Source organism: Rhinoraja longicauda, chromosome 41 (genome assembly GCF_053455715.1).
Source record: "Rhinoraja longicauda isolate Sanriku21f chromosome 41, sRhiLon1.1, whole genome shotgun sequence".
NCBI classification, from domain to species: Eukaryota; Metazoa; Chordata; class Chondrichthyes; order Rajiformes; family Arhynchobatidae; genus Rhinoraja; species Rhinoraja longicauda.
Window position 1 is genome coordinate 1,794,572 of NC_135993.1, and position 26,015 is coordinate 1,820,586.

The following is a 26,015-nucleotide window of genomic DNA, read 5'->3' on the forward strand; positions in this document are numbered from 1 at the left end:
GCAGGCAGGTGCGACTCGTGTAGATGGGACATCTTGGTCGGTGTGGGCAACTTGGAACAAAGTGTTTCCGTATTCTATGACTAAGCGAATCAGCATATTTAATTGAAAAGAAATATAGAGTTAATGCTTGCTGGTTACCTTGGATACGGACTGACTGGTGGGTCGTATAAGCTGGAATCATGGCTAAAATCCATCTTCCTCTCCTCGATTTCAGAAGAATATTTTGTGCCATTTTGCATCTCGTGCTTCCCTGTACATGTGACAGGAAAACCCAAGTAACTTCTCATTCACATTCCTTTCACAAAACAAGTGCAAGTATTGTAACACAACAAAATATTGCACCCATTCCTACTCAGCAAGTTTGCACAAGTACCAAGGAGAGAAACAGTTTGTTCAGTGTGGATATAACTAAAAACACACATCACATAATTTCAATTTTTTTTTCAATCCACCTGAACCAATGAATCACACGGTTTGTTGGTTTAACACTACTAAGAGTTTGAATATTTTCTACTCATCTCTATGCCTCTCTTTCCTCCTCAAAACCTCTGAATTCAACCAAGCCTTTGGTCATTGTTTCTATTCTCCCCACCTTGATGTGGAAAAACCAATGTCCACAATGAGGTAAAAATGAATGGAACTCCTGCACCTATTGTCTATTGTCCATTGGAACAGTACCCTGGCTTATGCAAGGGCCGTTCAGAAGCCTGATAACAGAGGAAGAAGCTGTTCTTAAATCTGTTGGCGCATGCTTTCAGGCTTCTAAAACTTCTGCTGGATGGGAGCACAGAGAAGGAGGAATGACCAGGGTGGGACAAGTCTGATTATGTAGGGGAAAAAAAACTGCAGATGCTGTTTTAAATCGAAGGTAGACAAAAAATGCTGGAGTAACTCAGCGGGTTAGGCAGCATCTCTGGAGAGAAGGAATGGGTGATGTTTCGGGTCAAGACCCTTCTTCAGACGTCTGAAGAAGGGTCTCGACCCGAAACGCCAACCATTCCTTCTCTCTCGAGATGCTGTCTGACCCGCTGAGTTACTCCAGCATTTTGTGTCTAGTCTTTGATTATGTTGGTTGTCTTTCCAAGGAAGAGCCAAGTGTAGATCAAGTCAATGATGGAAATTTGGTCTGTGTATCTATCCTTGCATTATGTATCACTGAATTTTGCTGGGAAAGGTATCCTGCTTCTTTTGGAAAATATTGCTGCAGTGTCAGTCATTAATTCTCCTGGCAGACTCGTAAAATGGATGTTGTTTGACTTGATCTTTGCTGGTTTACCCTGTAGTATAGGAAACTGTTCACTGTGAGTCCTGCCACATTGCCAACAGATACAAATGGTATAAACAGATCAATCTCAATCCTTTATATATTTACAAACTGCTGGAGTAACTCAGCGGGACAGGCAGCATCTCAGAGGAGGAGAACTTCATCAAAGTAGGCATACCTTGAGGAGCAGATGAAATGTGTAGGAAGGAACTACAGATGCTCATTTACACTGAAGATAGACACAAAATGCTAGAGTAACTCAGCAGGACAGGCACCTGTTACTCCAGCATTTTATGTCTATTTTCGAGTAAACTAGCATCTGCAGATCCTTCCTATACAATCTCCATCCTTTGCTTTCTTCGATTCTGAATCACCTTTTCTGAAACTTTGCATGCAATATAGCTTTTAAACCTGCCCACGTAACCAAAGCCATTACCCTTCAAAGAAATCCCCTGTCAGGACGTACTTTTTTAAATTGCTGAAACATCTGCTATTTCATCAACATAAGAAGTCACGACTATGGTTGACCAGAGCTTCTCCAATTGAGGCTAAAACTCTTTCAAATAGTTACCCAAGTTGTCGAGGCTGGATCCTTCAGGTTCTCTCGAATCAGCCACCTCCAATAAAGTAAGGTAGAGAGTACGGCCTTGGGGCCTGTCAGCGTTGTCCTGTGAACAGGAGCTGGAGGATGAAGTATCTAGAGATGCTCCTTGCCACATTAGATCAACCTCGTGCTGGACCTCTGATTGTGGGTGGGCTGGCTCACTGTAAAGGCATCGGCGTGATTTCAGCATCTGTCTCCATTCTGCAGTGAGAGGAAGGCGTGATTATCAAGTGAATTAAAATCCATTTTATTTTCCTCACGGATTCTGAGGAGGCCTGAATACACAAGAGCAAGCCCCCTTTTTCTGAATTAGCCACTCAGAGCAGAGGAGTCAGTTGAATCTTTCAATCACAAGATTTAGACAATAGACAATAGGTGCAGGAGGAGGCCATTCGGCCCTTCGAGCCAGCACCGCCATTCAATGTGATCATGGCTGATCATTCTCAATCAGTACCCCGTTCCTGCCTTCTCCCCATACCCCCTGACTCCGCTATCCTTAAGAGCTCTATCTAGCTCTCTCTTGAATGCATTCAGAGAATTGGCCTCCACTGCCTTCTGAGGCAGAGAATTCCACAGATTCACAACTCTCTGACTGAAAAAGTTTTTCCTCATCTCAGTTATAAATGGCCTATCCCTTATTCTTAAACTGTGGCCCCTTGCTCTGGACTCCCCCAACATTGGGAACATGTTTCCTGCCTCTAATGTGTCCAACCCCTTAATTATCTTATACGTTTCGATAAGATCTCCTCTCATCCTTCTAAATTCCAGTGTTTATTCATTTGATAAACTGAAAGTTACACTGCACACTGAGAGCTTTATTTTCCACCTATCCTGAGGGTGTTTAATGAGCAAGCTTTACTCTGTTTTTTACCCATCCATTGCCTTACCCAGAGAACGTTATGGGATGATGACGAGGGAACTTAAGTTTTCCTGTCTATCTTAAAGTTTTTGGGGACACATGAACATAAAGGTTGACTATTTGTCTAACCATTTCTGTTTTGCACTGAGAATTTGTGATGGGATAATGCCACATAAGCTTTCCTTAGTACCCACCTCTGCCCTGGGTGTATCTGACAGGACAGTATAGACAGAGCTGTATTCATTATCTGCCCTATGCTGTGCCTGTTCGGGAAAGATCAGAGAAGGAATAAAGCTCCTTAGTGAGTGAATGCAGTTACCGCTAATCTACATCTATCTTGAGAGTTTGATGCTGATGTTGGATGAAAGGAAGAAAACTTTCCACAGTACATCACTAACCTCCTTTAATTTAGATTCGTAGGGGGTCAGAGAGATGCAGCATGGAAACAGGCTCTTCCGCCCAACTTGCCCACACTGACCAACATGCCTCATCTGCACTACCTGCAGTTCCATCTACTTGCTTAGTTCAGTTTTGTTTATTTTAGAGATACAGTGTGGAAACAGGCCCTTCAGCCCACCGAGTCTGCACCAACCTGCAATCCCCATACATTAGCACTAGCTTACACACTAGGGACAATTTACCTAAGTCAATTAACCTAGAAACTATATGTCTTTGGAATGTGGGAGGAAACCAGAGCACCTGGAGAAAACCCACATGGTCACGGGGGGATTGTACAAACTTCATACAGACAACACCCGTAGTCAGGGTCAAACCCGATTCTCTGGCGTTGTAAGATGACAACTCTACCGCTGCACCACCATGTGTTTGGCTCATATCCATCTAAACCTATCCTATCCATGTACCTGTCCAAATGTTTTTTTAATGTTGATGAGCAGAGTTTATTATAGTTGAACCTTTGTCCAGGATTCCGCACCTGTTTTTTCCATCCATTTTTTTTTCCTAGGTTTGGGGCAGATATTCCTCAGCCTCATTTTCTTGAAGTTTGGGGATGAGGAAGGAGGGCTTATCTCTTCTGTATTACTCTGTCCAGTTTCCTCTGGACTCGTCGATTCCTCTCCATTTAAGCAGCATTCTATCACGGAAAATTTAGCACGGTTATTGGTTGAAGGAATATCACGTGAAAAACTTGCATTTATATTGCACCTTTCACATGCAAAAATGTCACAAGATGCTTCAAAAGAAGGGAGAGGGAGAAAAGTGACTAGGCTGAAGGAGGTTGGAAAGGAAGAAATTAAAGCACAGATGAGATCATTAAAGAAAATTACAAATATATTGTGAGATAAAAAAAGACCATCTCACCCAGCTCACTAACCGTTGGACTCAAGAGCACGGAAACAGGCCCTTCAGCCCAACTCGACCAAGATGCCCTCTCTAAGCTAGTCTCATCCACCCCCCATTTGGCCCAAATGTCTCTAAATCTTTCCAATCCATGTACCTGAACAAAAGGTCAGTACTCATTACATGTTGAAATTTGAATCAACAACAAAATAGTCTTGTCAGCAAGTTGGGTGCAGAGACCGGTGGACATTTTGGACTATGATCTTAATTCAAAGAAAAGGAAATCAATTAGATTCTTAAATATTTCTAACTGAAAGAACAGATCTCAGAAGCCAAAGTTGGATTTTTCCCACACTGGGATGAGATATATTTCCTTATCTTTCAAGCAGCAATTCAAGGATGTTGAGGAATGCACAATAAATGGTCCCTTATCTAAACAAAAAATCAAGAGCATCCCAAATTGCCAATGCAAGTACCAAAATTCTTAAGGGCACCTTGGGATTTTTAATCTCAGAATTCTCCTTCCCTATTTATTGATGTGCAGACAGTCGTGAGCCTGGAACAAGACAGGGATATTAACCACCAAGCCATGAGCACAGGTGACAGCACAGGTGTTTGAGGTCACCAGCGGTTTAGTTGAAGATCATAAAGGTGCTACTTCAGTTGAAATTTCAAGTCCTTACCATTTTCATCTATCTCCACAGAATGATTCTTTAGCAGGGATTTAGCATTGCTGATGTGCCTGTTAAGGAATGTAATGTAACGCAAAACCTGGTTGAGAACTTCCTTCTGCAAAAGAGAAGAGAACTTACATGGACACGATACTTCAGAAACTCTACAAAACTTTGTCATACAATTAGGGGTATTAGCTACAAGGAGAGATTGAACAAACTTGGATTGTTCTCTCTGAAACACTGGAGGTAGAGGGGAGACCTCATGGAAGCACGTAAAATTATGAGACGCATAGATAAGATAAACAGTTAGAACCTTTTTTCCAGGGTGGAAATGTCAAAGACTAGAGGAAATAGCTTTCAGGCGAGAGGGGCAAAGTTTAAAGGAAATGTGAAGGGCAAGGTTATTTTTCCCCACACAGAGGTTGGTGGGGGCCTCGAATGTGCTGTCAGGGGTGGTGGTGGAGCAGTTACAACAGTGGCATTCAAGAGACATTTAGACAGGCACGTGGATGTGCAGGGAAGGGAGGGAAATGGATCACGTGCAGGCAGACGAAATTCCTTTAACTTGGCATCATGATCAGCAGAGACATTGTGGGCCAAAGGGCCTGTTCCTGTGCCATACTGTTCTAGGTTAATTCACAGCCAATGAAATATTTCTGAAGTGTAATTCCAGTTGCACAACTAAAGATTCCACAAACAGTAATGAGGTATGGCTGATGAATCTGCATTCTGTTGAACACTTGATAGGCTGGAGTGTAGGAGGCTGAATGGTAGCCCATTAAAGGTTGATACAATTATGATAGGATGAATCGTAAGAATAAATTGCCAACGGTGGGGGTGTCTAGACAGCTTAAGCATAAGGCGAGAGGCAAGAAGTTTACAGGGGATCTGAGAGGGACTTTTCTCTTTTTTATTCCACATATGCATAAAGGTAGTTGGAGTCGGGAATGTGCTGCCTGAGGTGGTAGAACCTGATACTCTCTCAACATTTCACAAGGATCCAGATAAGTTCTTGCATGACCAAGACATAAAAAGTTAGGGATCTCTGTGTCCTTGATTGTTGGGTTCGTCCTCTTATGTCCCTCCAGGTAAGCATCTTTTAACCTTGGGAGACTGGTGCATGGACAGCCACCACATGGTCCTTGACAGAGACAAGCCCATGTCCAACGGCATGGACTCCATGACAGTTGGGAATCTCTCCTTCTGCCTTCTCAGAGGAGGTGCTCCACCCACTGGCCAGCCACCATCCTCCGCTTGTTTGACCATCGAGGTCTTCTACTTGGGCCACTCTTGTCAGGAACCTTACCCCAACATCCCAACTACGAGTAACCGTGTTAGGAACATTGCTCCAGGTAGTTTAGCTCCGAGGATATTAAGCACACGCACAATTCTGCACCATGACATGGTGTTGACCCTTGGAGATATGATAGACAGCCTGGGCATGGTGGACCAACAACTCTGTACAGCTCGATCACTCTATGGATGGTGGTCCAATCTCCTTACATTATGGGATTGTCAATAGATAGAATTTGGCTCAATGTCTCACATGGAAGATAGCACCTCCAACTAGCTGGCCATTTAATGTCAAGGGGTGAATGCTGATTTCTCTGCATGGGGCTTCATAAGGACATAAGTGATAGGAGCAGAATTAGGCCATTCAACCCATCAAGTCTACTCCACCATTCAATCATGGCTGATCTATCTCTCGCTCCAAACCCCATTCTCCTGCCTTGTCCCCATAACCCCTGACACCCGCCACAGTTTAAGAATAAGGGGAAGGCCATTTAGAAGGCAGTGGAGGCCAATTCTCTGAATGCATTCAAGAGAGAGCTAGATAGAGCTCTTAAGGATAGCGGAGTCAGGGGGAATGGGGAGAAGGCAGGAACGGGGTACTGATTGAGAATGATCAGCCATGATCACATTGAATGGCGGTGCTGGCTCGAAGGGCCGAATGGCCTACTCCTGCACCTATTGTCTATAATCAAGAATCTATCTAATTCTACCTTAGAAATATCCTCCACAGTGTTCTGTGGCAATGAATTCCACAGATTCACTACCCTCCGACTAAATAAATTCCTCCTCATCTTCCTAAAGGAATGTCCTTTTATTCTGATATGAACTCACTGGTTGAATTCTGATTTCTCTGCTTGGGGGCTTGAAGCAAGAGGGGCCGAATGCTTTTCGTAAGATATTGTTGGAAATGGGGTGGCAACTTAATGTATTCAACAGCTACAACACTCCCTTTAACAGCTACAGCACTTCCATTCTGTTACTAAGAATGCAGAAAGCTGAAATAAGAACTGAAAATGCTGATAATACACAACATTTGATAAGGGGTAGGCACATTATGGGTGGAGATCGGGTCAACACAGAAGGGAACTGACAACAGGATGTCCATTAATTCCCCAACTAGAGATAGATACACTATTGCCAAGTTCCTGTTTCTATTTGCTCTGATGTGTTGTGGCTGATGTGCAGAAACAGCAATGTCATAAGAGAGGGTGGTGATATTTATCCTGCTCCCATCCTCATTTTTGGCTTTGGAATTTTGACAACCCTAAATTTTGTGCTGTTTGCACACTGTCCCTTAAAGTTAGGTAGAACGCTGCCAGGTGCTTTTTTGCCATTCCACTGCCCAAAGCTCAGAAAAGCATGGCAACATTTATATTTATTTCCTACTTGTCACTGAGTGAAATGTCATTCAGCATCAAACTAGGGGGTGATTTGTGTTGTACACCGATCTTAACCACATTGCATATAATCGAGACAGAGAATACTTCCGTTCCTTTGCTGTGGGCTGAATTTCCATTAAGGACATAAAGACGAAAAGATTGTGAATACTATCCAAGCATCACCCTCTGACCACTTGTGGCTTATTGGGTTCGCTAATGTGACTATATCCATTTGTGATTCATGAATATGAAGTGAGTAATGGATGCCTGTGCGTGTGATCTCAATACTCATGCTGTGTACACATATATCCGAGTGTTTGCCAGCAGAATGATGGAGAGAGCATGGGTGAATATGTTTTCATTCTTTGCTTACTCATTGGCAGCAAGTGCACTCCTGAAATACACAATGTCAAACAGAATGGATGTATTGTGTTAAGATGTGCAGGAAGGAACTGCAGATGCTGGTTTAAACCAAAGATAGACACAAAATGCTGGAGTAACTCAGCAAGACAGGCACCATCTCAGTCTGAAGAAGGGTCTCGACCCGAAACATCACCCATTTCTTCTCTCAAGAAATGCTGCCTGTCCTGCTGAATTACTCCAGCTTGTGCACAACCCGCAGGCATTGCCACTTTCATTTCACTGCACATCGAGTATGTGTATGTGACAAATAAATTTGACTTGACTTGACTTGACATTTGTGTTAAGATATTCTGTCTAGTTTTTATTGAAACTGGCTAATTTGGCTAAAATGCCAGAGTGACGACATTTTGGCCAATATGGCGGAAATGGTGTCACTGAGATCTCAATATGATCAGTTCTACTGGATGTCCCCTATAACACCCCTGACATCCTCTACATTAACACAACCCTCACTGGCATATACAATTCTCCATTCTCTACATGACCCAGCTCCAGTTTGTACTCAGCACAAGTACAATGAACCAGGTATTCCCCTGCATTTTATCATGTTATAACAATGAATATTAATGGAAAACAAGTAGACCATTAAACAATTTCATTCAACTAAATTAGAACTAATCTGCATCCTCATTGCATTTGTTCGCCTTAGTTCTACAAGGCTCGATGGGAAGAAAGGAACATTTGAGTCGAGCTTGGGTTAACACAAACTGAAACTTTATATACTTTATAAATACCTAGTCTTCCTCAGTCTGAAGAAGGGTCTCGACCCGAAACGTCGCCCATTCCTTCTCTCCCGAGATGCTGCCTAACTTGCTGAGTTACTCCAGCATTTTGTGAATAAATACCTTCGATTTGTACCAGCATCTGCAGTTATTTTCTTATATTATAAATACCTAAAGTCATCTTAAACATCCCAATTAGATCATCGGTTTATCTCCTGTTCCCCACGAATCCAAGCTTACCTGATGTGACTTATCTTCATTATTTAAACCTTTTATCACCAGTCATTGTGGTGAATCTCTGCTGCAACTTTCCCAAAGCCTTCTGGAGGGGTGATATCCAGAGCTAAGCAGTTCAGATTCAGTGTATGCTCTCTTACCCGAGCTCTACCATACTTCAGAATTACTGCACCACACTTTATATCACCCCTCTCAAGATAAAGGCCAACAATGAATGAGATTATTGAATTCTGTTTTGTACCTGTCCACATTTTGCTTCCATGATTAATTACCAAGGACCAGAGGCAATTTCACCCTTTGCTCAGCCTTGTGTAGGACGAAATATTACTGAACAGCTTACACTGATGACAGGAAGATTAGAGAGGGGGTGAGAATTTGCTGTGTTTTCTTTAGCGAGCAGGTGGGGGGAAGTGGGGTGGGGGAAAAGGGGTTGGTTCCTGTACCTTTGTGAGACGCTTTTCCCATTTCTGTGGCGGCACTGGCAAGATGGCAGCCAGCTCCCGCAGCGAGTTCACATTGCTGCGATACTGCTCCCTGCGGAGAGACCACATAATATCTTCCTGAGAGCACTGAGAGTTAACTGCGGGAAGTAAAATGGGATGGGTGGTTAAAAAAAAATAGAACAAGCATCAATGAGTGAAAGAAGAACGTAGAAAATAAAGAGGGAGGGAGGGAGGGAGGGAGGGAGCGAGGGAGCGAGGGAGCGAGGGAGGGAGGGAGGGAGGGAGGGAGGGAGGGAGGGAGAAAAACTGCTAGTGAATGAAAAAGTCACTGAAAGCCGGGAGGGAGAAATAAATTAGAAGGGAATGAGAGCAAGGGATGGGAGAAGTACCGAAGAAAAGTACTCTAGGAACAAGCCCTTTGGTCCACAATGTCCATGGTAAATATGATGCCAGTTTAAACTAATCTCTTCTGCCTGCACATGTTGCATATCCCTCCATTTCTTCATATCCACGTACCTATCCAAAAGGCTCTTAAATGCCACTATCGCATCTGCCACACTGCCACCCCAGGCAACACTTTCCAGACACTCACCATTCTCTATGTAAAAAGAAATTGCCCCACACATCTTCTTTAAACTTCAACCCTCTCATCTTAACCCAATGCCCTCTAGATTTTGACATTTTCAACCTGGAAAGAAGGATCTGACTGAATAGCCTAACAATGCCTCTCATAATGTTATAAACCCATCAGATCTTCCCTCAATCTCTGATGCTCATGAGGAAACAATCCAAGTTTGTTCAACCTCCCCTGATAGCCAACCTCACCCATCCCTTCTCTCCAGAGATGCTGCCTGTCCCGCTGAGTTACTCCAGCATTTTGTGTCTATGCTCTCCTTAAAGCTAATACCCTCCAATCCAGGCAGCACAAGTAACTGAATGCCAGCCACAGGGATGACATACTGGAAACCCGTGGGGTATGGTAACTGTCCATTAGGTGCTGATGGGTGAGAATCCTCGCTGGAAGGCATGTATGGGAAATTCACAGAGGGCAATATTAACTCAATAGGCCCCTTGGGGGAAACTCCATATTGACAGAAAATTTGACCCCTCCACTGATGTGCTGCTAGAACAGGGAAGAGAACTTAAAACGAGCTTAAAAAGCAGTTATAGTTCTTCATTCCGCAAAATAATAATCATTCAAATTGGACTGTTAGTTATTGTGCCCATTTGAGTTGGTCTGTTTGAGACCTTGGAGCACCATCTATTGGCCAAGCGCAGCAATCATTTTCAATTCAGAGATTTACATTTGTACAGCAAATGATTGAAACATTCTGTATGGAAACAGGCCCTTTGGTGCACCAAGTCCACACCGACCATCGATCACCCATTCACACTAGTTCTTTGTTATCTCACCATCACATCCACTCCCTACACTCCAGGGGCAATTCACAGAGGCCAATCAACCTTCAAATCTGCGCATCCTCGGGAGGTGGGAGAAAACCGGAACACCCGAAGGAAACACACCCAGTCCCAGGGAGAAGGTGCAAACTCCACAGAGACAGTACTCGAGGTCAGGATTGAACCCGGCAGCAGCTCTGCCTTAGATAGTGCTCTTAAAGATAGCGGAGTCAGGGGGTATGGAACGGGGTACTGATTGTGGATGATCAGCCATGATCACATCAACACTATCCTACACCCACTAGGGACAATTTTGTACATTTACCAAGCCAATTAACCTACAAACCCTCACGTCTTTGGAGTGTGGGAGGAAACCGAAGATCTCGGAGAAAACCCACGCAGGTCACGGGGAGAACGTACAAACTCCGTACAGACAGCGCCCGTAGTCGGGATTGAACCCGTGTCTCTGGCGCTGCATTCGCTGCAAGGCAGCAACTCTACCGCTGCGCCACCGTGCCGCCCATTATTGTCAACTCTTTGCAGAATTATCCCAATTGAACAATACTTGCAGTCACACTAAATGTATATATCTTCATTGGGGAGGTTATGCAACATTAATGATTGTAAGGTGGACACATTACTTTAATGTACTCAATAACCTCAAACAGTTAAAGTTGGACTGCCCTGTAAATGCTACACACAGAAATACTGTTCAATGCTGACTCTCATATCCTAACAAAAGGCAGCATCAGCTTCCTAAATGCGATCATTACACCATACAGAAAGCTATTCCATGGACTCCAGTGGCCATAATGACCAGACAAAGATCATTGCAGTTTAAATATAGTCTTTGTTCCACTGCCTTTTGTGTTTATTTTAAAACTGATAAACAGCATGACAAAAAAACCTAGTCGGGCAATGTCTTTCGGAGGACTCTCAATTTCTCTCATCTGCAGTCACTTTCAGGCTAGAAGTTTACAGTAGAGACACTGAAATCACTTTTGGAGTCCCAACACAGTTCTCCAGGCTAAAGGTTACCAAAATTCTTTTGGTATGCACCTTTGCAGAGAAATTAGTTCTCTCTTGAAGCCCAATTATGCATTCTCTACTGATCAAAATCCCAATCACTTTTACCATTGTGGTACCCTCCCTAACTGACAAGCAACCTCTTGGGAGAGCTTGGGTCTACCAACATTTTGAAAAGGTGACCTTTAAGCTCAATGGAATGCACCTTGGCACTTTTTATGTAATAGTGACAAACTCCACCATGTGTGTGTGATAATGCCATAGGCATGTCGACATTATTCTATATTTTTATCTTGTAAGTTGCTGGAAAAGCTCTGTACCTTCATATGACTTTTAGATGTTGTATGGCAATAATTGTAGATGAATGTTGCTTTGTTTTCAGCAACACTACATTAGCTTTGAGAAAATGTTGTCTTCCCTCTCAGCTCTTTGTGAGTTTCATGTAATATCTATATTTGTATTTCCATTAAACTTACCACAGAAGAATGTACCACATTTGATAATGTTGCAGAAAATTATTTCCAATAATTAAAGTCCCCTTCTAGCTTATTAATTGTAATTGATTACCAGTGAAATATAAGAAAAGTTAATGAGGAAATGGACCAAATGGCTTCTTTCGATGTCGTAAGGAAATATGAATAAGGAAATATGGAAGTTCTTCAGCCCAGAATCAGAACTATTAATGTATGGAGTCCGATTCCACAAGTAAAATAATTGTTGGCGATTAATATTAAAAAAACAGGATGTTAAGGAGTTACATTGTTGGACTAGTCATTTACCAAGTCCCAGATGGCTAGTGGTCCTTACCTGCTCAAAATTTTATGTTTTTTACTTCAGATTTTCAGCTTCTGCAAGTTTTTGCTTTTCTATTACTATAGACCTACACATGGAAGTTGTTTTTATTCTTGTAGGAGCCATTTATGTTTAGACTAGCTCCTGTTGGCATATTATATTATTTTGTCTAGATATATCATGCCATATTATTTTGGACACGGGGGCGGTCATTAGATGAACAGGGTATATGGGCATAAGGGACTAGGAGTATACAGTTCTTACCAGTCCTGGACAGACCATCGACTGGAAAGACCTGAGACCTGAGACCTAGGACAAGACCAGGGACAGAGCAGCCAGCTAAGACTTGTATGTGAAATAAGCAAAGCCTGATACGTTCATCTACTTGTTTGTACAACTACTTCAATAAACAACTAATTAAACTGGAAAAAACGACTGGAAGATCTGTTCTGTTGAGGCTTGCGTAAGATCACTCCAACTCCCTGTGTAGTAATGGCAATTAGAAAATAATTTATTGGAAAAATCTGGAAGTTGCCATTACAATTGTCATCCCAAATTTTGAGGCAAACTGCAGTTCACAGAGCAAATCCTCCATACCATATTTTGCTTGTTGGTACTCACATTAATAAACAGGTCATTTTCACAGCAAGTTTCTGTTTAAATGTTTTACCTTTGCTTTCGACGATGTTGCAGTGGAGATAGTTTAATTTTCTGGCTGTCTGGAGTTAAAAGTTCTTTATAATTCATAGTCAGAATATCTCTCCTTGATGGGATCTCCACATTTTGCTCAAAATTCCAATCCTGCAGCAAGATAGGAAACAAAATAGTTCTTTAGAAATAGCAATAATAAAAGTGCTTATCATAGTTTTAAGATCCACTGATAGCTGGCACTAATAGAGAGAAGCCTCTTAGGGGAAGGAATACAAATAAATGATGATGCTGGCGAACAGCATAAAGCTTTTAAGACCGCCAAATGAGAGGCCATGGCTTTACAGGTAAAAGTCATGTAAACCAGACAGGCCTCAAGTTTGGATTGTAGATGTTGAAACAAGCACCTCACCACTACCTTCTCAAGGGCAACTGTGGGTAAAGTGCAAGGACTGGCCTAGTTTTCAATGCACACATCCCATTAAAGAATGCAAGTTCCACAAATCTGTATATCTGAGAAATATCCACAAGGATTGCTTTCCTTAAAAAAGTTGAAGTAGTCTGGGCGCACACACCACCCCAGAATGGCAGTGTGGCAGGCCAATTAACTCACTGACTTTTGAGATCATGCCTCTTCTATCTCACAATCGGATCTGTATAGCAAAGGTTTTGATTGAAAGCATCCAGGTTGGGAGTAGGTGACAATTTTATGACTCTTAATTTGAATATAATTATTTAAGGGAGAGCAGCTAGAGTGCACTTACCTCCACTTCATGTTTAACTTGAATTAAGGAGGACATTATACTCAAAAGCATTCCTTTCTTTCTCTCTCATTAAAGATCCTGTAAGGATAAAACAAAGTTAATTCCTCCTTCTCTGTTTACTTTGCTTTCCATGCATTTAGTCACCAGTTTAAAACATGGGTCAACTCATCCTTGGGTGTTGGCTCAGCAACTCCTGGAGTCTGCTCTGCTGTTCAATTGTGGTACAGTTACCCAGCCAAGACGACATCTCCGGACAAGTGCAAGCCCAACACTGTTCAAGAAGTTTAATACCATTAAGGAAAATCAAGGCAAGTTGATTTACATCACATTACTTCCCTCACCACCAACACATCATAGCCATTGTGCGATACTGTCTTCACCTCAGTTATATTTCCAAGCCAACATAATCAAATGCCTTTCCCACACTGTGGGTCATTATCTTTGTTCCCATCTGGCAGAAGATACAAAAGGTTGAAAGCACGGACCATCAGGTGCTTTAATCTTCCAAAATTCAAAAACATTTTATGATATGCAAGGATTCATTTTATATTATAAGGAAGAGAAGCCACTGAAATATCTCTATTCCTCAGGAGACTAAGGAAATTCAGCTTTCTCCGATGACTCTTTCCAACTTCTACAGATGCACCACAGAAGGCATACTATTGGGTTGCATCACAGTTTGGTTCAGGAACAGCTTTGCTCAAGGAACTGCAGAGTTGTGGATGCAGCACAGTCCATCACACAGATCGGACTCCCCACCATTGACTCCATCTACATCACATGTTGCCTCACGAAAGCAGCCAACATAATCAAACGCCTTTCCCACACCGTGGGTCATTATCTCTGCTCCCATCTGGCAGAAGATACAAAAGGTTGAAAGCACGGACCATCAGACTCAGAAACAGCATATTTCCCTCTGTTATCAGACTTCTAAACAGTCTTTCCATAAGTTGGAGTACAATCCCAATTTTCCAACCACTTCATTGCAGGCATTGGGCTGTGTCTACACTACAATGCTGAAAATTATATACTGCACTCTGTATCTTCCCCTTTGCTCTATTGTACTCAAGTTTGAACTGATTGTAACTGTCTATGGTACATCTGGTCTAAAATCATACAAAACAAAGCCTTTCACTGTATGTGACAATAATAAACTGACAGTGCCTTCCATAATGTTTGGGACAAAGACCCATCATTTATTTACTTGCCTCTGTACTCCACAATGAAATTTGTAATAGTGGTTTAACATGTGGTTAAAGTGCACATTATCAGATTTTAATAAAGGGCATTTTATTTTTATACATTTTGGTTTCACTTTGTAGAAATTACAGTTTATTCATAGTCCTCCCATTTCAGTGCACCATAATGTATGGGACACAGCAACGTCATGTAAATGAAAGTAGTCATGTTTAGTATTTTGTTGCATATCCTTTGCAATGCAATGACTGCTTGAAGTCTGCAATTCATGCACATCACCAGTTGCTGGGTGTCTTCTCTGGTGATGCAGCCATCTTTAGCTTATGCTTGTTTTGGGGGCTCGTACCCTTCAGTTTTCTCTTCAGCATATAAAAGGCATGCTCAATTGGGTTCAGATCGGGTGATTGACTTGGCCGCTCAAGAATTGATCATTTTATAGCTTTAAAACACTCCTCTAGTTGACAAAGTGCTTTCTCAGTTCCCCTTCAAACCTCTTATCCTAAACCTACGGGCTCGAGTTTTAGATTGTTCCATTATGAAAAATAAAAGTTACCCAGCACATTTTGGGAGTAATTTACCTTTAGATACAACATGAAAACAGGCCCTTCAGCACAGAATTATTAATCACACATTCACACTAATTTTTATGTACAGTATCCCACTTTCTCACCCACTCCCGACACACTAGGGGGGAATTTACAGAGACCAATTAATCTACAAACCAGAGTGTCTTTGGGATGTCAGAGAACACTAGAGGAAACCCACACGGTCACAGGGAGATTATGCAAAATCCACACAAATAGCGCAGGATCGAACCTGGGTCTCTGGCACTGGGAGGCAGCAGCACTTACTTTGCTGGCCTTGTAATTATTTTAACATCTCTATCAGTTGCCTTCTTAGTTTAGGAATAAAGTAATCTCTTTTGTCTGAAGTCTTGACCCAAAACATCACCCATTCCTTCTCTCCAAAGATGCTGCCTGTCCCAGAGTTACTCCAGCATTTTGTCTACCTCCTTTAAACTTTGCCTCTCTCACCTTAAAGCAATGCTCTCTAGTCTTTGACATTTGACCATTTAAGTAAAATGGTTCTCCAATATGTTACTATCTTAAAAAATCTCAATCAAGTCACCCCAGAGGTATCTACATTCCAATCCATTGTACTGTAATGTATCCAACCCGTTGCATTCCAGCTGATGTCTACACACGGATTGTTTCCAACTACAGATTCTAGAATCAGGGCCATCACACAGAGTTCCACACTCCTCACAACAAGCATCAAGGCAGACACAACCGAGACACAAAAAACTGCAGAAGTTGAAATCTTGACCAAAACACAAAGTGCTGGAAGAATTCAGCAGATTAGGTAGCTTCTGTGGTATTGACATTTCTGATCAAGACCCTCCCCCTTGAAGATACCAATATGAATATCACAATGAAGTTGCCTTAAGGTCATAAGTGATAGTAGAATTAGGCCATTCACCCATCAAGTCTACTCCACTATTTAATCTTGGCTGATCTATCTCTCCCTACTAACCCCATTATCCTGCCTTCTCCCCATAACCCCTGATACCCATACTAATCAAAAATCTATCTTAACTCCGCTTTAAAAATATCCATTGACTTGGCCTCCACAGCCTTCTGTGGCAAAGAATTCCACAGATTCACCACCCTCTGACTAAAGAAATCCCTGCTTGTCTACTTCGTAAAGGAACATCCTTTAATTCTGAGGCTATGATCTCTCGTCCTCAACTCTCCCACTAGTCAAAACATCCTCTTCATGTGAAGGCTAACCAATACATCAATGGGAAGTGCAGGTGTCAAGCAATGGGTTGCCCAACCTCTCAATATCATGGAAACAAAAAGAACTGCAGATGCTGGCATCTTACATAGTACACAAAGTGCTGGAGTAACTCAGCATGTCTGGAGGGGAGGACATGGGTGGGGAACATTTCAGGTCAGGTGCTTCTTCTGACTCCATATCATTCATTAGTCAACTCTTGGAAGAGCATATTAAGGAACATTTCAACAAATTTACAAGCATCTGTAAACCTACAGATCCCAACCTGACCTCCCCAGCTGTTAGTCTGAAGAAGGATCTCAACCCAAAACATCACCCATTCCTTCTCTCAGAGATGCTGCCTGTCCTGCTGAGTTACTCCAGCTTTATGTGCCTCCCCCCCCCCCCCCCAGCTGTTAATCTCATGTTGACCTCCATTACTAATTTAACCCAATGGAACACTTCCAGCAGTTAAGAGCAAGTCATGGCTTCATTACATATTACAAAGCTATTATCTGTTGTGGATAGACCAATATATTCCATTTACAAAGACTACATGTCAAATTATTCTTCCCCCTTCCACCTCACCAAGCCCCCCCGCCTGCCTTACTAGCCCCCCTCTCCTGCCTTACTAGCCCCCCCTCTCCTGCCTCACCAGCCCCTCCCCTGCCCTACTAGCCCCCCTCTCCTGCCTTACTAGCCCCCTCTCCTGCCTTATTAGCCCCTTCTCCTGCCTTATTAGCCCCTTCTCCTGCCTTACTATCCCCTCTCCTGCCTCACCAGCCCTTCTCCTGCCTTACTATCCCCTCTCCTGCCTCGCCAGCCCCTCTCCTGCCTTACTAGCCCCCCTCTCCTGCCCTGCTAGCCCCCCTCTCCTGCCCTGCCAGCCCCCCTCCTGCCCTGCCAGCCCCCCTCCTGCCCTGCCAGCCCCTCTCCTGCCCTGCCAGCCCCTCTCCTGCCCTGCCAGCCCCTCTCCTGCCCTGCCAGCCCCTCTCCTGCCCTGCCCTGCCCTGCCCTGCCCTGCCCTGCCCTGCCCTGCCCTGCCCTGCCCTGCCCCCCTCCTGCCCTACTAACCACTCTTTACCTCTGTGACTGTGCGCACCATTTAAAAGGCGGGTCACGTGAGCCAGCTCCCCCCCCCCCGCCCCGTCCCGGCTGAAACTCGGTCACGTGCTCCTCCCAGGGTGCGCATGCGCGCCGCCCTCCCGCCGGCCGTTGGGCTTCCAACCGCCGCCGCCTCGCGCCGCCTGCCCGCCCGCCCGCCATTGGTCGGCGGCCCGGGACCAGAGCGCGGTGATTGGCTCCCTGTTGCTGGGTGGAGGGAGGTTCGCGCCGTGGGCGGCAGAACCAACATTCCCCCTCACACCATCGGTGGATGGTGTCCTATGTGGACGTGGGGTGTTGCCGCTGCTAGAGCAAAAGCTGCTGCTAAAGAGGCTGCTGCTAAATAAACTACCAAAGAAGTTGCCAAAGCTGCTGCTAAATGGTAAAAGGAATACCCACCCGTCCCCATTATAATAATAATAATAATAATATTCATTTATTGTCATTGCAACGAGTACAACGAAATTAAAAAATAGCCAATCCTGACGGTGCGTACAAACATATATGCAATAAATGCAACCCCTCCTGCCTCAACCAGGTCTACTGGTTTCCCCCATTAGCCTCTTCAACCAGTACGTAACCGTAACTAAAGCAAGTCATCCTCCATCCCGAGAGACAACTTACTGTAAGAAAAAGCCTAGAGTTGCTGCAAAGTTGCTAAAGAAACTGCTGCTGGAGAAGGCCAAGTCAATGGATATTTTTAAAGCAGTGTTAGATAGATTCTTGATTAGTACGGGTATTGGGGGTTATGGGGAGAAGGCAGGAGAATGGGGTTAGGAGGGAGAGATAGACCAGCCATGATTGAATGGCGGAGTAGACTTGATGGGCCGAATGGCCTAATTCTGCTCCTATCACTTATGACCTTAAGGCAACTTCATTGTGATATGCATATTGGTATCTTCACATTAATCTGAGAGAGGTGTGGCCTCCCAAAATGTCATCTTTGCAAAGACAATACAAGTCCTCAAAGGTAAATGCAAACTGTACCTGTAATATTATACCTATTTCTGAGCAGTATGCTATTAGGAGGTTTATAAAGGTGTTACACAATGTGCAGAGGGCCATTATCACAATGGCTACAAGGATGAGGAACTTCCGTGATGTGGATTGACAGGGAAATGGGGTTGTAGATCCGAAAATGGTGTTTGAAATTAGGGCTTAGAATTAGACAATAGACAACAGGTGCAGGAGTAGGCCGTTCGGCCCTTCGAGCCAGCACCACCATTCAACGTGATCATAGCTAATCATTCTCAATCAGTACCCCGTTCCTGCCTTCTCCCCATACCCCCTGACTCTGCTATCCTTAAGAGCTCTATCTAGCTCTCTCTTGAATGCATTCAGAGACTTGGCCTCCACTGCCTTCTGAGGCAGAGAATTCCACAGATTTACAACTCTCTGACTGAAAATGTTTTTCCTCATCTCCGTTCTAAATGGCCTACCCCTTATTCTTAAACTGTGGCCCCTGGTTCTGGACTCCCCCAACATTGGGAACATGTTTCCTGCCTCTAACGTGTCCAACCCCTTAATAATCTTATAATTAGGATAAGTTACAAGAACTTCAGGCAGATGAAAGGACTTTTTATTTTTAAGTCAGCCATGATCTTGAATGATTAACCTGAGAAGGCAGTTGTAGCTTTCAAAAATAATAACATGCTTTAAAAGGGTTAAATTTACAGATCCAAGGGATAAGAGCTGGGACAATGATTGAAATTGGGAAGTCAGCATGAACATAATGGGCCAAAAGGCTTCCTCTGCATTGTATGATTTTCTATGGTGAATTGTCTAGAATTAACTAATTAATGGAATTGGGTGGGAATTACATTCTGTTGACAGAAATCGAAGAGAAATTACATAACAAACAGTTATTTTGCAAACCAAACTGCAAAATAAACTAGCATTTACCCTTAACGAGTGTACATTGGTATAAGGCATGGACTAAATGCACCTTTAAATCATCCTGAAGTTTTAACTCTTGATTTGGGTGTATGAGAGAGTGTTTACAATTCTTCTCCCGCCAATATTCAAGAACAAATATTAGATGGGAATTCACTTTAGAGAAAGCAAAGAGTTCACAGAAAGTGGAAATATGGGCTAATTGCACTGAGCATTTATTTCATGTAGTTTATTGGAAACCATGGTTATAAAAACCATATCCGATCATGTTGCAGAGTGCAGTAAAGTACCCTGAAGACCACCAAGCAGTCTTACATGGGGTTAACAGGGAAAAAGTCCACAGTTAGTAATGAGGGGAATTGCAAAGGTGAATGCACAGTCTTTTATCTAGAGCAGGGGAACTGAGGACATGGGGTTTAAGGCAAGAAGGGAAAGATTTAATGGGAACCTCAGGGGCACCTTTTTTAAACAGGGTGGTGAATGTATGGAATGAGCTGACAGAGGAGGTTCTTTTTAAATTGCTAATTTTTTTTAAATTTAGAGATATAATAACATCGAATCAGGTTCTTCGGTCCACCGAGTCCACACCAACTATTGATGATCTGTTCACACAAGTTCTATAATATCCCATTTACACGTTCACTCCTTACAGACAAGGAACAATTTTACAGAGGGCCAATTAACCTACAAACCTGCACTTCTTTAGGATGTGGGAGGAAACCGGAGCACCCTGAGGAAACCCACGCATTCACAGGGAGAATGTGCAAACTCCACAAAGACAGCACCCGAGGTCAGCATCGAACCCAAGTCTCTGGCACTGTGAGGCAGCAGCTTTACCAGCTGTGCCTCCCTGTGAGTAGTTGAGCCAGGTACGAAAACAGCATTTTAGAAAGCAGATACATGGATGGGTAAGGATTAGAGGGATACGGGCCAAACGCGAGCAGATGGCACTGCCTTGGATGGGGCATGGATGAATTGGACCAAAAGGCTTGTTTCTGTGACTCTATGGTACACGAACCAGGCACTGCAGTTTCTAGAAAAATTAAATAAAAGCAGAAATTGCTGGAAACATCAGCTGGTGAGACAACATCCAAGGGAAGGGAAACAAAGCGAATGTTTCAGCTTAAAAACTGATCGCAGCAGTTTGTTGATTCTCGATCTTCCGGTAATATTCATTTTTGTTGCCATTGTTTTATTCTTCCTTCATCTCTCAAAGGTGCTAACTCTGTTTGGAGTCAAGTCTTATCGCTGTACCCCAGGCTTCTCCTTTACCTGTCTGGGACCTGATAATGAGTGTTGGCAGGCTTTAGATCGTGGTCACCACAGAATTTGATCATTCCCATCATCAAGGTGTTCACAAACTCACACCTTCCAGCGACAAGTCAATGCACAATAATGACTGGAAATGGCACAAGCTGCTGATCCCCAGATACCCTGCATAATCTACATTACCACCTTGTCACCATTTTATAGACAAACAGTTAAAAGGATTTGATTAGTTTTTTTAAACTCACCAGGTTTTTCTCCTATGCACCATTCCTGGAGCCATTCATTTTTTGCCAAAATACAAATATTTATGAATATCAAGAGTCAAGAATCAAGAATGGCGGTACAGCGGTAGAGTTGCTGCCTTACAGCTCTAGAGTCCTGGGTTCGATCCTGACCACGGGTGCTGTCTGTATGGAGTTTGTACGTTCTCCCTGTGACCTGCATGTGTTTCCTCCGGGTACTCCAGTTTCCTCCCACACTCCAAAGACGTACAGGTTTGTAGGTTAATTGGCTTCAGTAAAAAATTGTAAATTGTCCCGAGTGTGTGTAGGATAATTTTTTTAAGATTTTTTTTGAGATACAGCGCGGAAACAGGCCCTTCGGCCCACCGAGTCCGCGCCGTCCAGCGATCCCCGCACATTAACACTATCCTACACACACACGGGACAATTTTTACATTTACCCAGTCAATTAACCTACATACCTGTACGTCTTTGGAGTGTGGGAGGAAACCGAAGATCTCGGAGAAAACCCACGCAGGTCACGGGGAGAACATACAAACTCCGTACAGTACAGCACCCGTAGTCAGGATCGAACCCGAGTCTCCGGCGCTGCATTCGTTGTATGGCAGCAACTCTACCGCTGCGCCACCGTGCCGCCCAATAATATTAGTGTGTGAGGATGGCAGGTCGGTACGGACTCGGTGGGCAGAAGGGCCTGTTTCCATGCTGTATCCATTAACTAAACTAAACTAAAACTAAGAATGTTTACTTGTCATATGTACCAAGAACGGAACAATGAAATGTTTACTTGCATCTGTAAGTAAACAATATATATTGAACAAAGATTCAATAAAGTAATAACCATAATATTGGTGCAAAAAAATCCGAAAACGAATTTGTGGAACCAAAGACAGCCCGTAGAACTTCTTGAGTAACTCAGCTGGTCGGGTAGCATCTCTGGAGGACATGGGTAGGTGACATTTTGGGTCGGGACCCTTCTCAAGACTGATTCTTGAGGAGTGAAGAAAGCTGGAAGAGATGTGGGTGTCGGAAAAGCCTGGCCAGTGATCGTGGAGAGCCTTCTCCCCTCAATTACAATGTCTGAAGAAGGGACCCGACCCAAAGCTTCACCCGTCCATGTTCCCCTGAGATTCTGCCTGGCCCCTCTTGAGTTACTCCAGCACTTTGTGTCTTTTTTTGTAAACCAGAATCTGCAGTTCCTTGTGTCTCCATAGAAGTTATTGTTGACCAACTGACACTTTCCAAGCTTCAGTCAAGTGGATGGCTGTTATCTGGTTATTTAACTGTAGGAGGTATCACCTTCATGCCTGAACCTCTCCAGCAAGAGTCATTGTCCAAAATGGAAAGCAGGAGCCCTGTCTAATTCACGAGTCCTGTGGAAGACGCCTCCGTTACTTTTGTCACATTGCAGTCTGTTCTTGGAACCTTGCTGGTGAAGCAATGGGGGGAAAAGTTAGTCTGATTAACTTTCTTCCCTGTAGTTCAGATTTTTATTTTGTAATGCTGACAGCATCGTGGTGGTAGCCTGCCAAGTGGGGGAGGGGAGGGGAGGGGGGGGGGGGAGGGGGGGGAGTTTGACATGTCAACAGCGTGATGGGGCTGAAACAAAAGCAGCAACAAAAAAAATCAGCAGTAATCATTCACTCCCCCTTGCCCCAGTTCCTCAGTTCAATGGTTTGCATCACCTCAGCAGTGTTGCACTGTCAGAACCAGTAACTGCTCACGTTCATTTTCAGCAAGGTTGTCACTATTTATAAATTAGAGACATCAATAAACATAAACGAACAACAAAGTACGAAAGGAAATTAATGTTACTCACCACTGATTGTCCCTATCTGTTTCCTAATGATGAGACAATTACCCCAGATCATCTGGGCTTTGAATGGTTAACTCAAGAAACCAGCCTCAAAAAAAAGGTTTGAGCCCGAACATTCAATGGGTTGAATGTTGTCATCAAATACCATTTATCAAGCTCCCCTGGTTTAATTCGATTTCATGCCTAGTTTATCAGCTATTTGGCTGTATACGAGGGTAGTGGAAATTCATTGGCTGATGGGAGGCAAAGTAAGGGATGAGCTTGTTAATAAATAAGCCTCAGATGAAAGTATTGGACCAATAATCTCACTATGATGGTCGAGAGCAATGAGAGCTGGAGTTTGGGGAAGAGTAACACATCCTTTAGGTGTGCTGTAATAACCCTGTTTAAAAAAGGAATAGGATTTAATTATTAATCTTCAATTGTGTTTTATTTAGGGAAATAAGGTAGGATTAATGCCTACAAAAAAAGCTGTAGGAAATGCATCTACATGAATTTTTCAGTGCGAGAGACATCGAGGATTTTTTTCTCCCCATTCAAAGGCATGTGAAGGAGCTGGAGTGAACTGGTTGCTATGGTAATGGGAGGCTGCAGAAGGAGAAAGTGAAATAAGGACGAAGAAAAGCTTTTGTTTGGGTATTTTCTTTTTGAAAAGATTGGAAGAAAAGGGGAGAATGGCGGATCGAATCCCTGGCTATGGCGGGCTGTATGACACCAGTTCCCTGCTGCAGTTTTGCACTGGTAAGTTCTTGGACTCTGAGGCTTCCAGCTTTAGTGCAGGCCTACACGGCAGAAGCTAAATATAGAACTCTCTCTTGTAGCAGAATGGTTTGAAATGCATTACTGTTAAATTAATACCCTGCTTTAATCTCAATCAGCTTCTGCTGCAGTAACTGAATGGTTGATTAAATATTTTATTTTAAATAAAAGCCGCCTTATTTCACCTGATTTTTATCATCTTGCATACTTCACTACTGCTTGCCTTGGAAGACCAGGATAGTTTAGGGGTATATATTGAGACACAACTGCCTATTTTGCTGCTCTTTAAATTCCATTCATTTATGAGAAATTTGCAGGGTTTGGACACACTGGTAGATATTGTGAATGATTATTCTGTTCACAGCCTAGATTGAAACTGGTGAAACCTGTGCACTGAGGGTGTTTCATCTTAGTCTGTTTCACTTGATGTGGGATTTGAAGCTGATTTTAGTATTCCAGTAGCACAAATCTGATTGAGAACCAGCTTTTGTATCGTGTAGATTCTTGAAAGTGTGTGGTTGTGAAAATGAACTTAATTTATTTTATAAAGGCGGCACTTTGTAGCAATTGTATGACTAGAGGTGTAGATGAGAGAGCTCATGGAAGTCACCAAGAATACACAGCGTAGTGTTTTATTCATTGTGTTTAACACATTGCATTGAATTGTACCAAAATCGTAATTGGCAAAGTTACAGTTGTTACTTATTTGCAAAATATTTTGCAACTTTTAGGTATCTCTTTTAATGCAATGTACTGAAATGTTCTCTATCAATAATGCTATGACCTGTCTTTCTTTAAATCTGTTCCTTTTAAACTTTACAACTCTCCAGTGAGCGATATGGATTAGTAGCTCGTGAATGATACGTTGTTGATTTTAAATCTCTGCAGGCCATGCTGTGTCTATTTCTTGTGTGCAACTGGTTTTTGCAAAGTAGTTGAACTGATGGGACAAATCTATTCAATATGAGTGGTTTCTGACTTCCTTGAGCAGTCTTGAAGTGTCAAGTGTCTGATCTCGAGTTAAGGTTTTCGCTGTTATTTCTCCACAGAGAGTACTGAAGTGCCTGTGATATTTTCTGAAACTTTCACGTCTGTTACAATTGTGGATATTTACCAAAAATAAATTAGTGATCATTTTTTTTCATGGTGGGAATGTCAAAGACTAGAGGCCATATATTTTGTAAGGTGAGAGGAGCAAAGTTTAAAGATGATGTACAGGGCAAGTTATTTTTAATGAAGGGTGGTGGGTGCCTGGGGTGGTGGTGGAGGCAGATACAATAGTGACATTTAAGAGGCTTTTGAAAGGCACATGGGTGTGGAGTAGGGTTGCCAACTGTCCCGTATTAGCCGGGACATCCTGTATTTTTAGCTAAATTGGTTTGTCCCTTGCCCCGTATTAGTAGGGTTGCCAACTTCCTCACTCCCAAATAAGGAACAAAGGGTGATGTCACCGCCCCGCGCCCCACGTGACCTCACTCAGCCAGCGGCCACGTGCTCCCGCTCCACCAATGGCGGCCGCCCGGGCCGGGCAGTGACGTCACCTTGTCCCGTATTTGGGAGTGAGGAAGTTGGCAACCCTAGAGTGGAGGGACATGTATCACGTGAGATGAAATCAGGCAGATGAGATTAGTTTATCTTGGCATCATGTTTGGCACAGACATTGTGGGCCACAAGGCCTGTTCCTGAATGGCCTGGTCCTGTGCTGTACTGTTCGATGTTCTAAGTTGAGCACGTTTTGTTTTTTTGATTTGCTGCATCTTCTTATTTATGGCCTCGGGTCCCAGGAGCCTCCCAGTGCTTTCCCCTTTCAGCCTATGTGTTTGGTGTGGGATGCAAAGGGAATGAAAGTGGGAGACACGTGTAGGAACGAACTGCAGATGCTGGTTTACACTGAAAATGGATACAAAATTCTGGAGTAACTCAGCGGGACAGGCTGCATCTCTGGAGAGAAGGAATGGGTGATGTTTTGGGTTGAGACCCTTCTTGGGAGACCTGCTCCATTTTAGAAAGTAGAACATTTCCAGCAAGTCTTTCAATAATTCTGGGCTACGGATGTGGCTCTCACTCTGAGACTTTTCTGGGTTTTGTAGCATAACGCACATAAGAAGTTGTTTCTTGCAACATTACTACTGTG

General features: G+C 43.2%; 2 protein-coding genes across 7 annotated transcripts in view; one reads left to right on the forward strand and one right to left on the reverse strand.

Annotated features, from left to right (window-relative positions):
• The window catches only part of meiosin (meiosis initiator), a 52,300-nt gene extending 28,978 nt beyond the window's left edge, over positions 1–23,322 (reverse strand). For 3 of the 5 annotated variants that reach the window (XM_078431039.1, XM_078431041.1, XM_078431037.1), the window contains exons 1-8: positions 17,883–17,913; positions 13,826–13,903; positions 13,084–13,214; positions 9,198–9,288; positions 4,710–4,815; positions 3,662–3,820; positions 1,836–2,069; positions 139–250 (exon numbers count right to left, since the gene is read on the reverse strand). In XM_078431039.1, coding sequence (XP_078287165.1) covers positions 139–250; positions 1,836–2,069; positions 3,662–3,820; positions 4,710–4,815; positions 9,198–9,288; positions 13,084–13,214; positions 13,826–13,876 — 884 coding nt within the window. In that variant the 5' untranslated portion in view covers positions 13,877–13,903; positions 17,883–17,913. Of the gene's footprint in view, positions 1–138; positions 251–1,835; positions 2,070–3,661; positions 3,821–4,709; positions 4,816–9,197; positions 9,289–13,083; positions 13,215–13,825; positions 13,904–17,882; positions 17,914–23,125 lie in introns of those variants that run through there. The other 2 variants (XM_078431038.1, XM_078431040.1) reach the window with 2 other exon arrangements.
• Positions 23,323–23,430: 108 nt separating this feature from the next.
• eml2 (EMAP like 2) overlaps positions 23,431–26,015 on the forward strand; it is a 92,849-nt gene continuing 90,264 nt past the window's right edge. For both annotated transcript variants that reach the window (XM_078431036.1, XM_078431035.1), the window contains exon 1: positions 23,431–23,863. In XM_078431036.1, the coding sequence (XP_078287162.1) occupies positions 23,797–23,863 (67 nt within the window). In that variant the 5' untranslated portion in view covers positions 23,431–23,796. The remainder of the gene's footprint in view (positions 23,864–26,015) is intronic.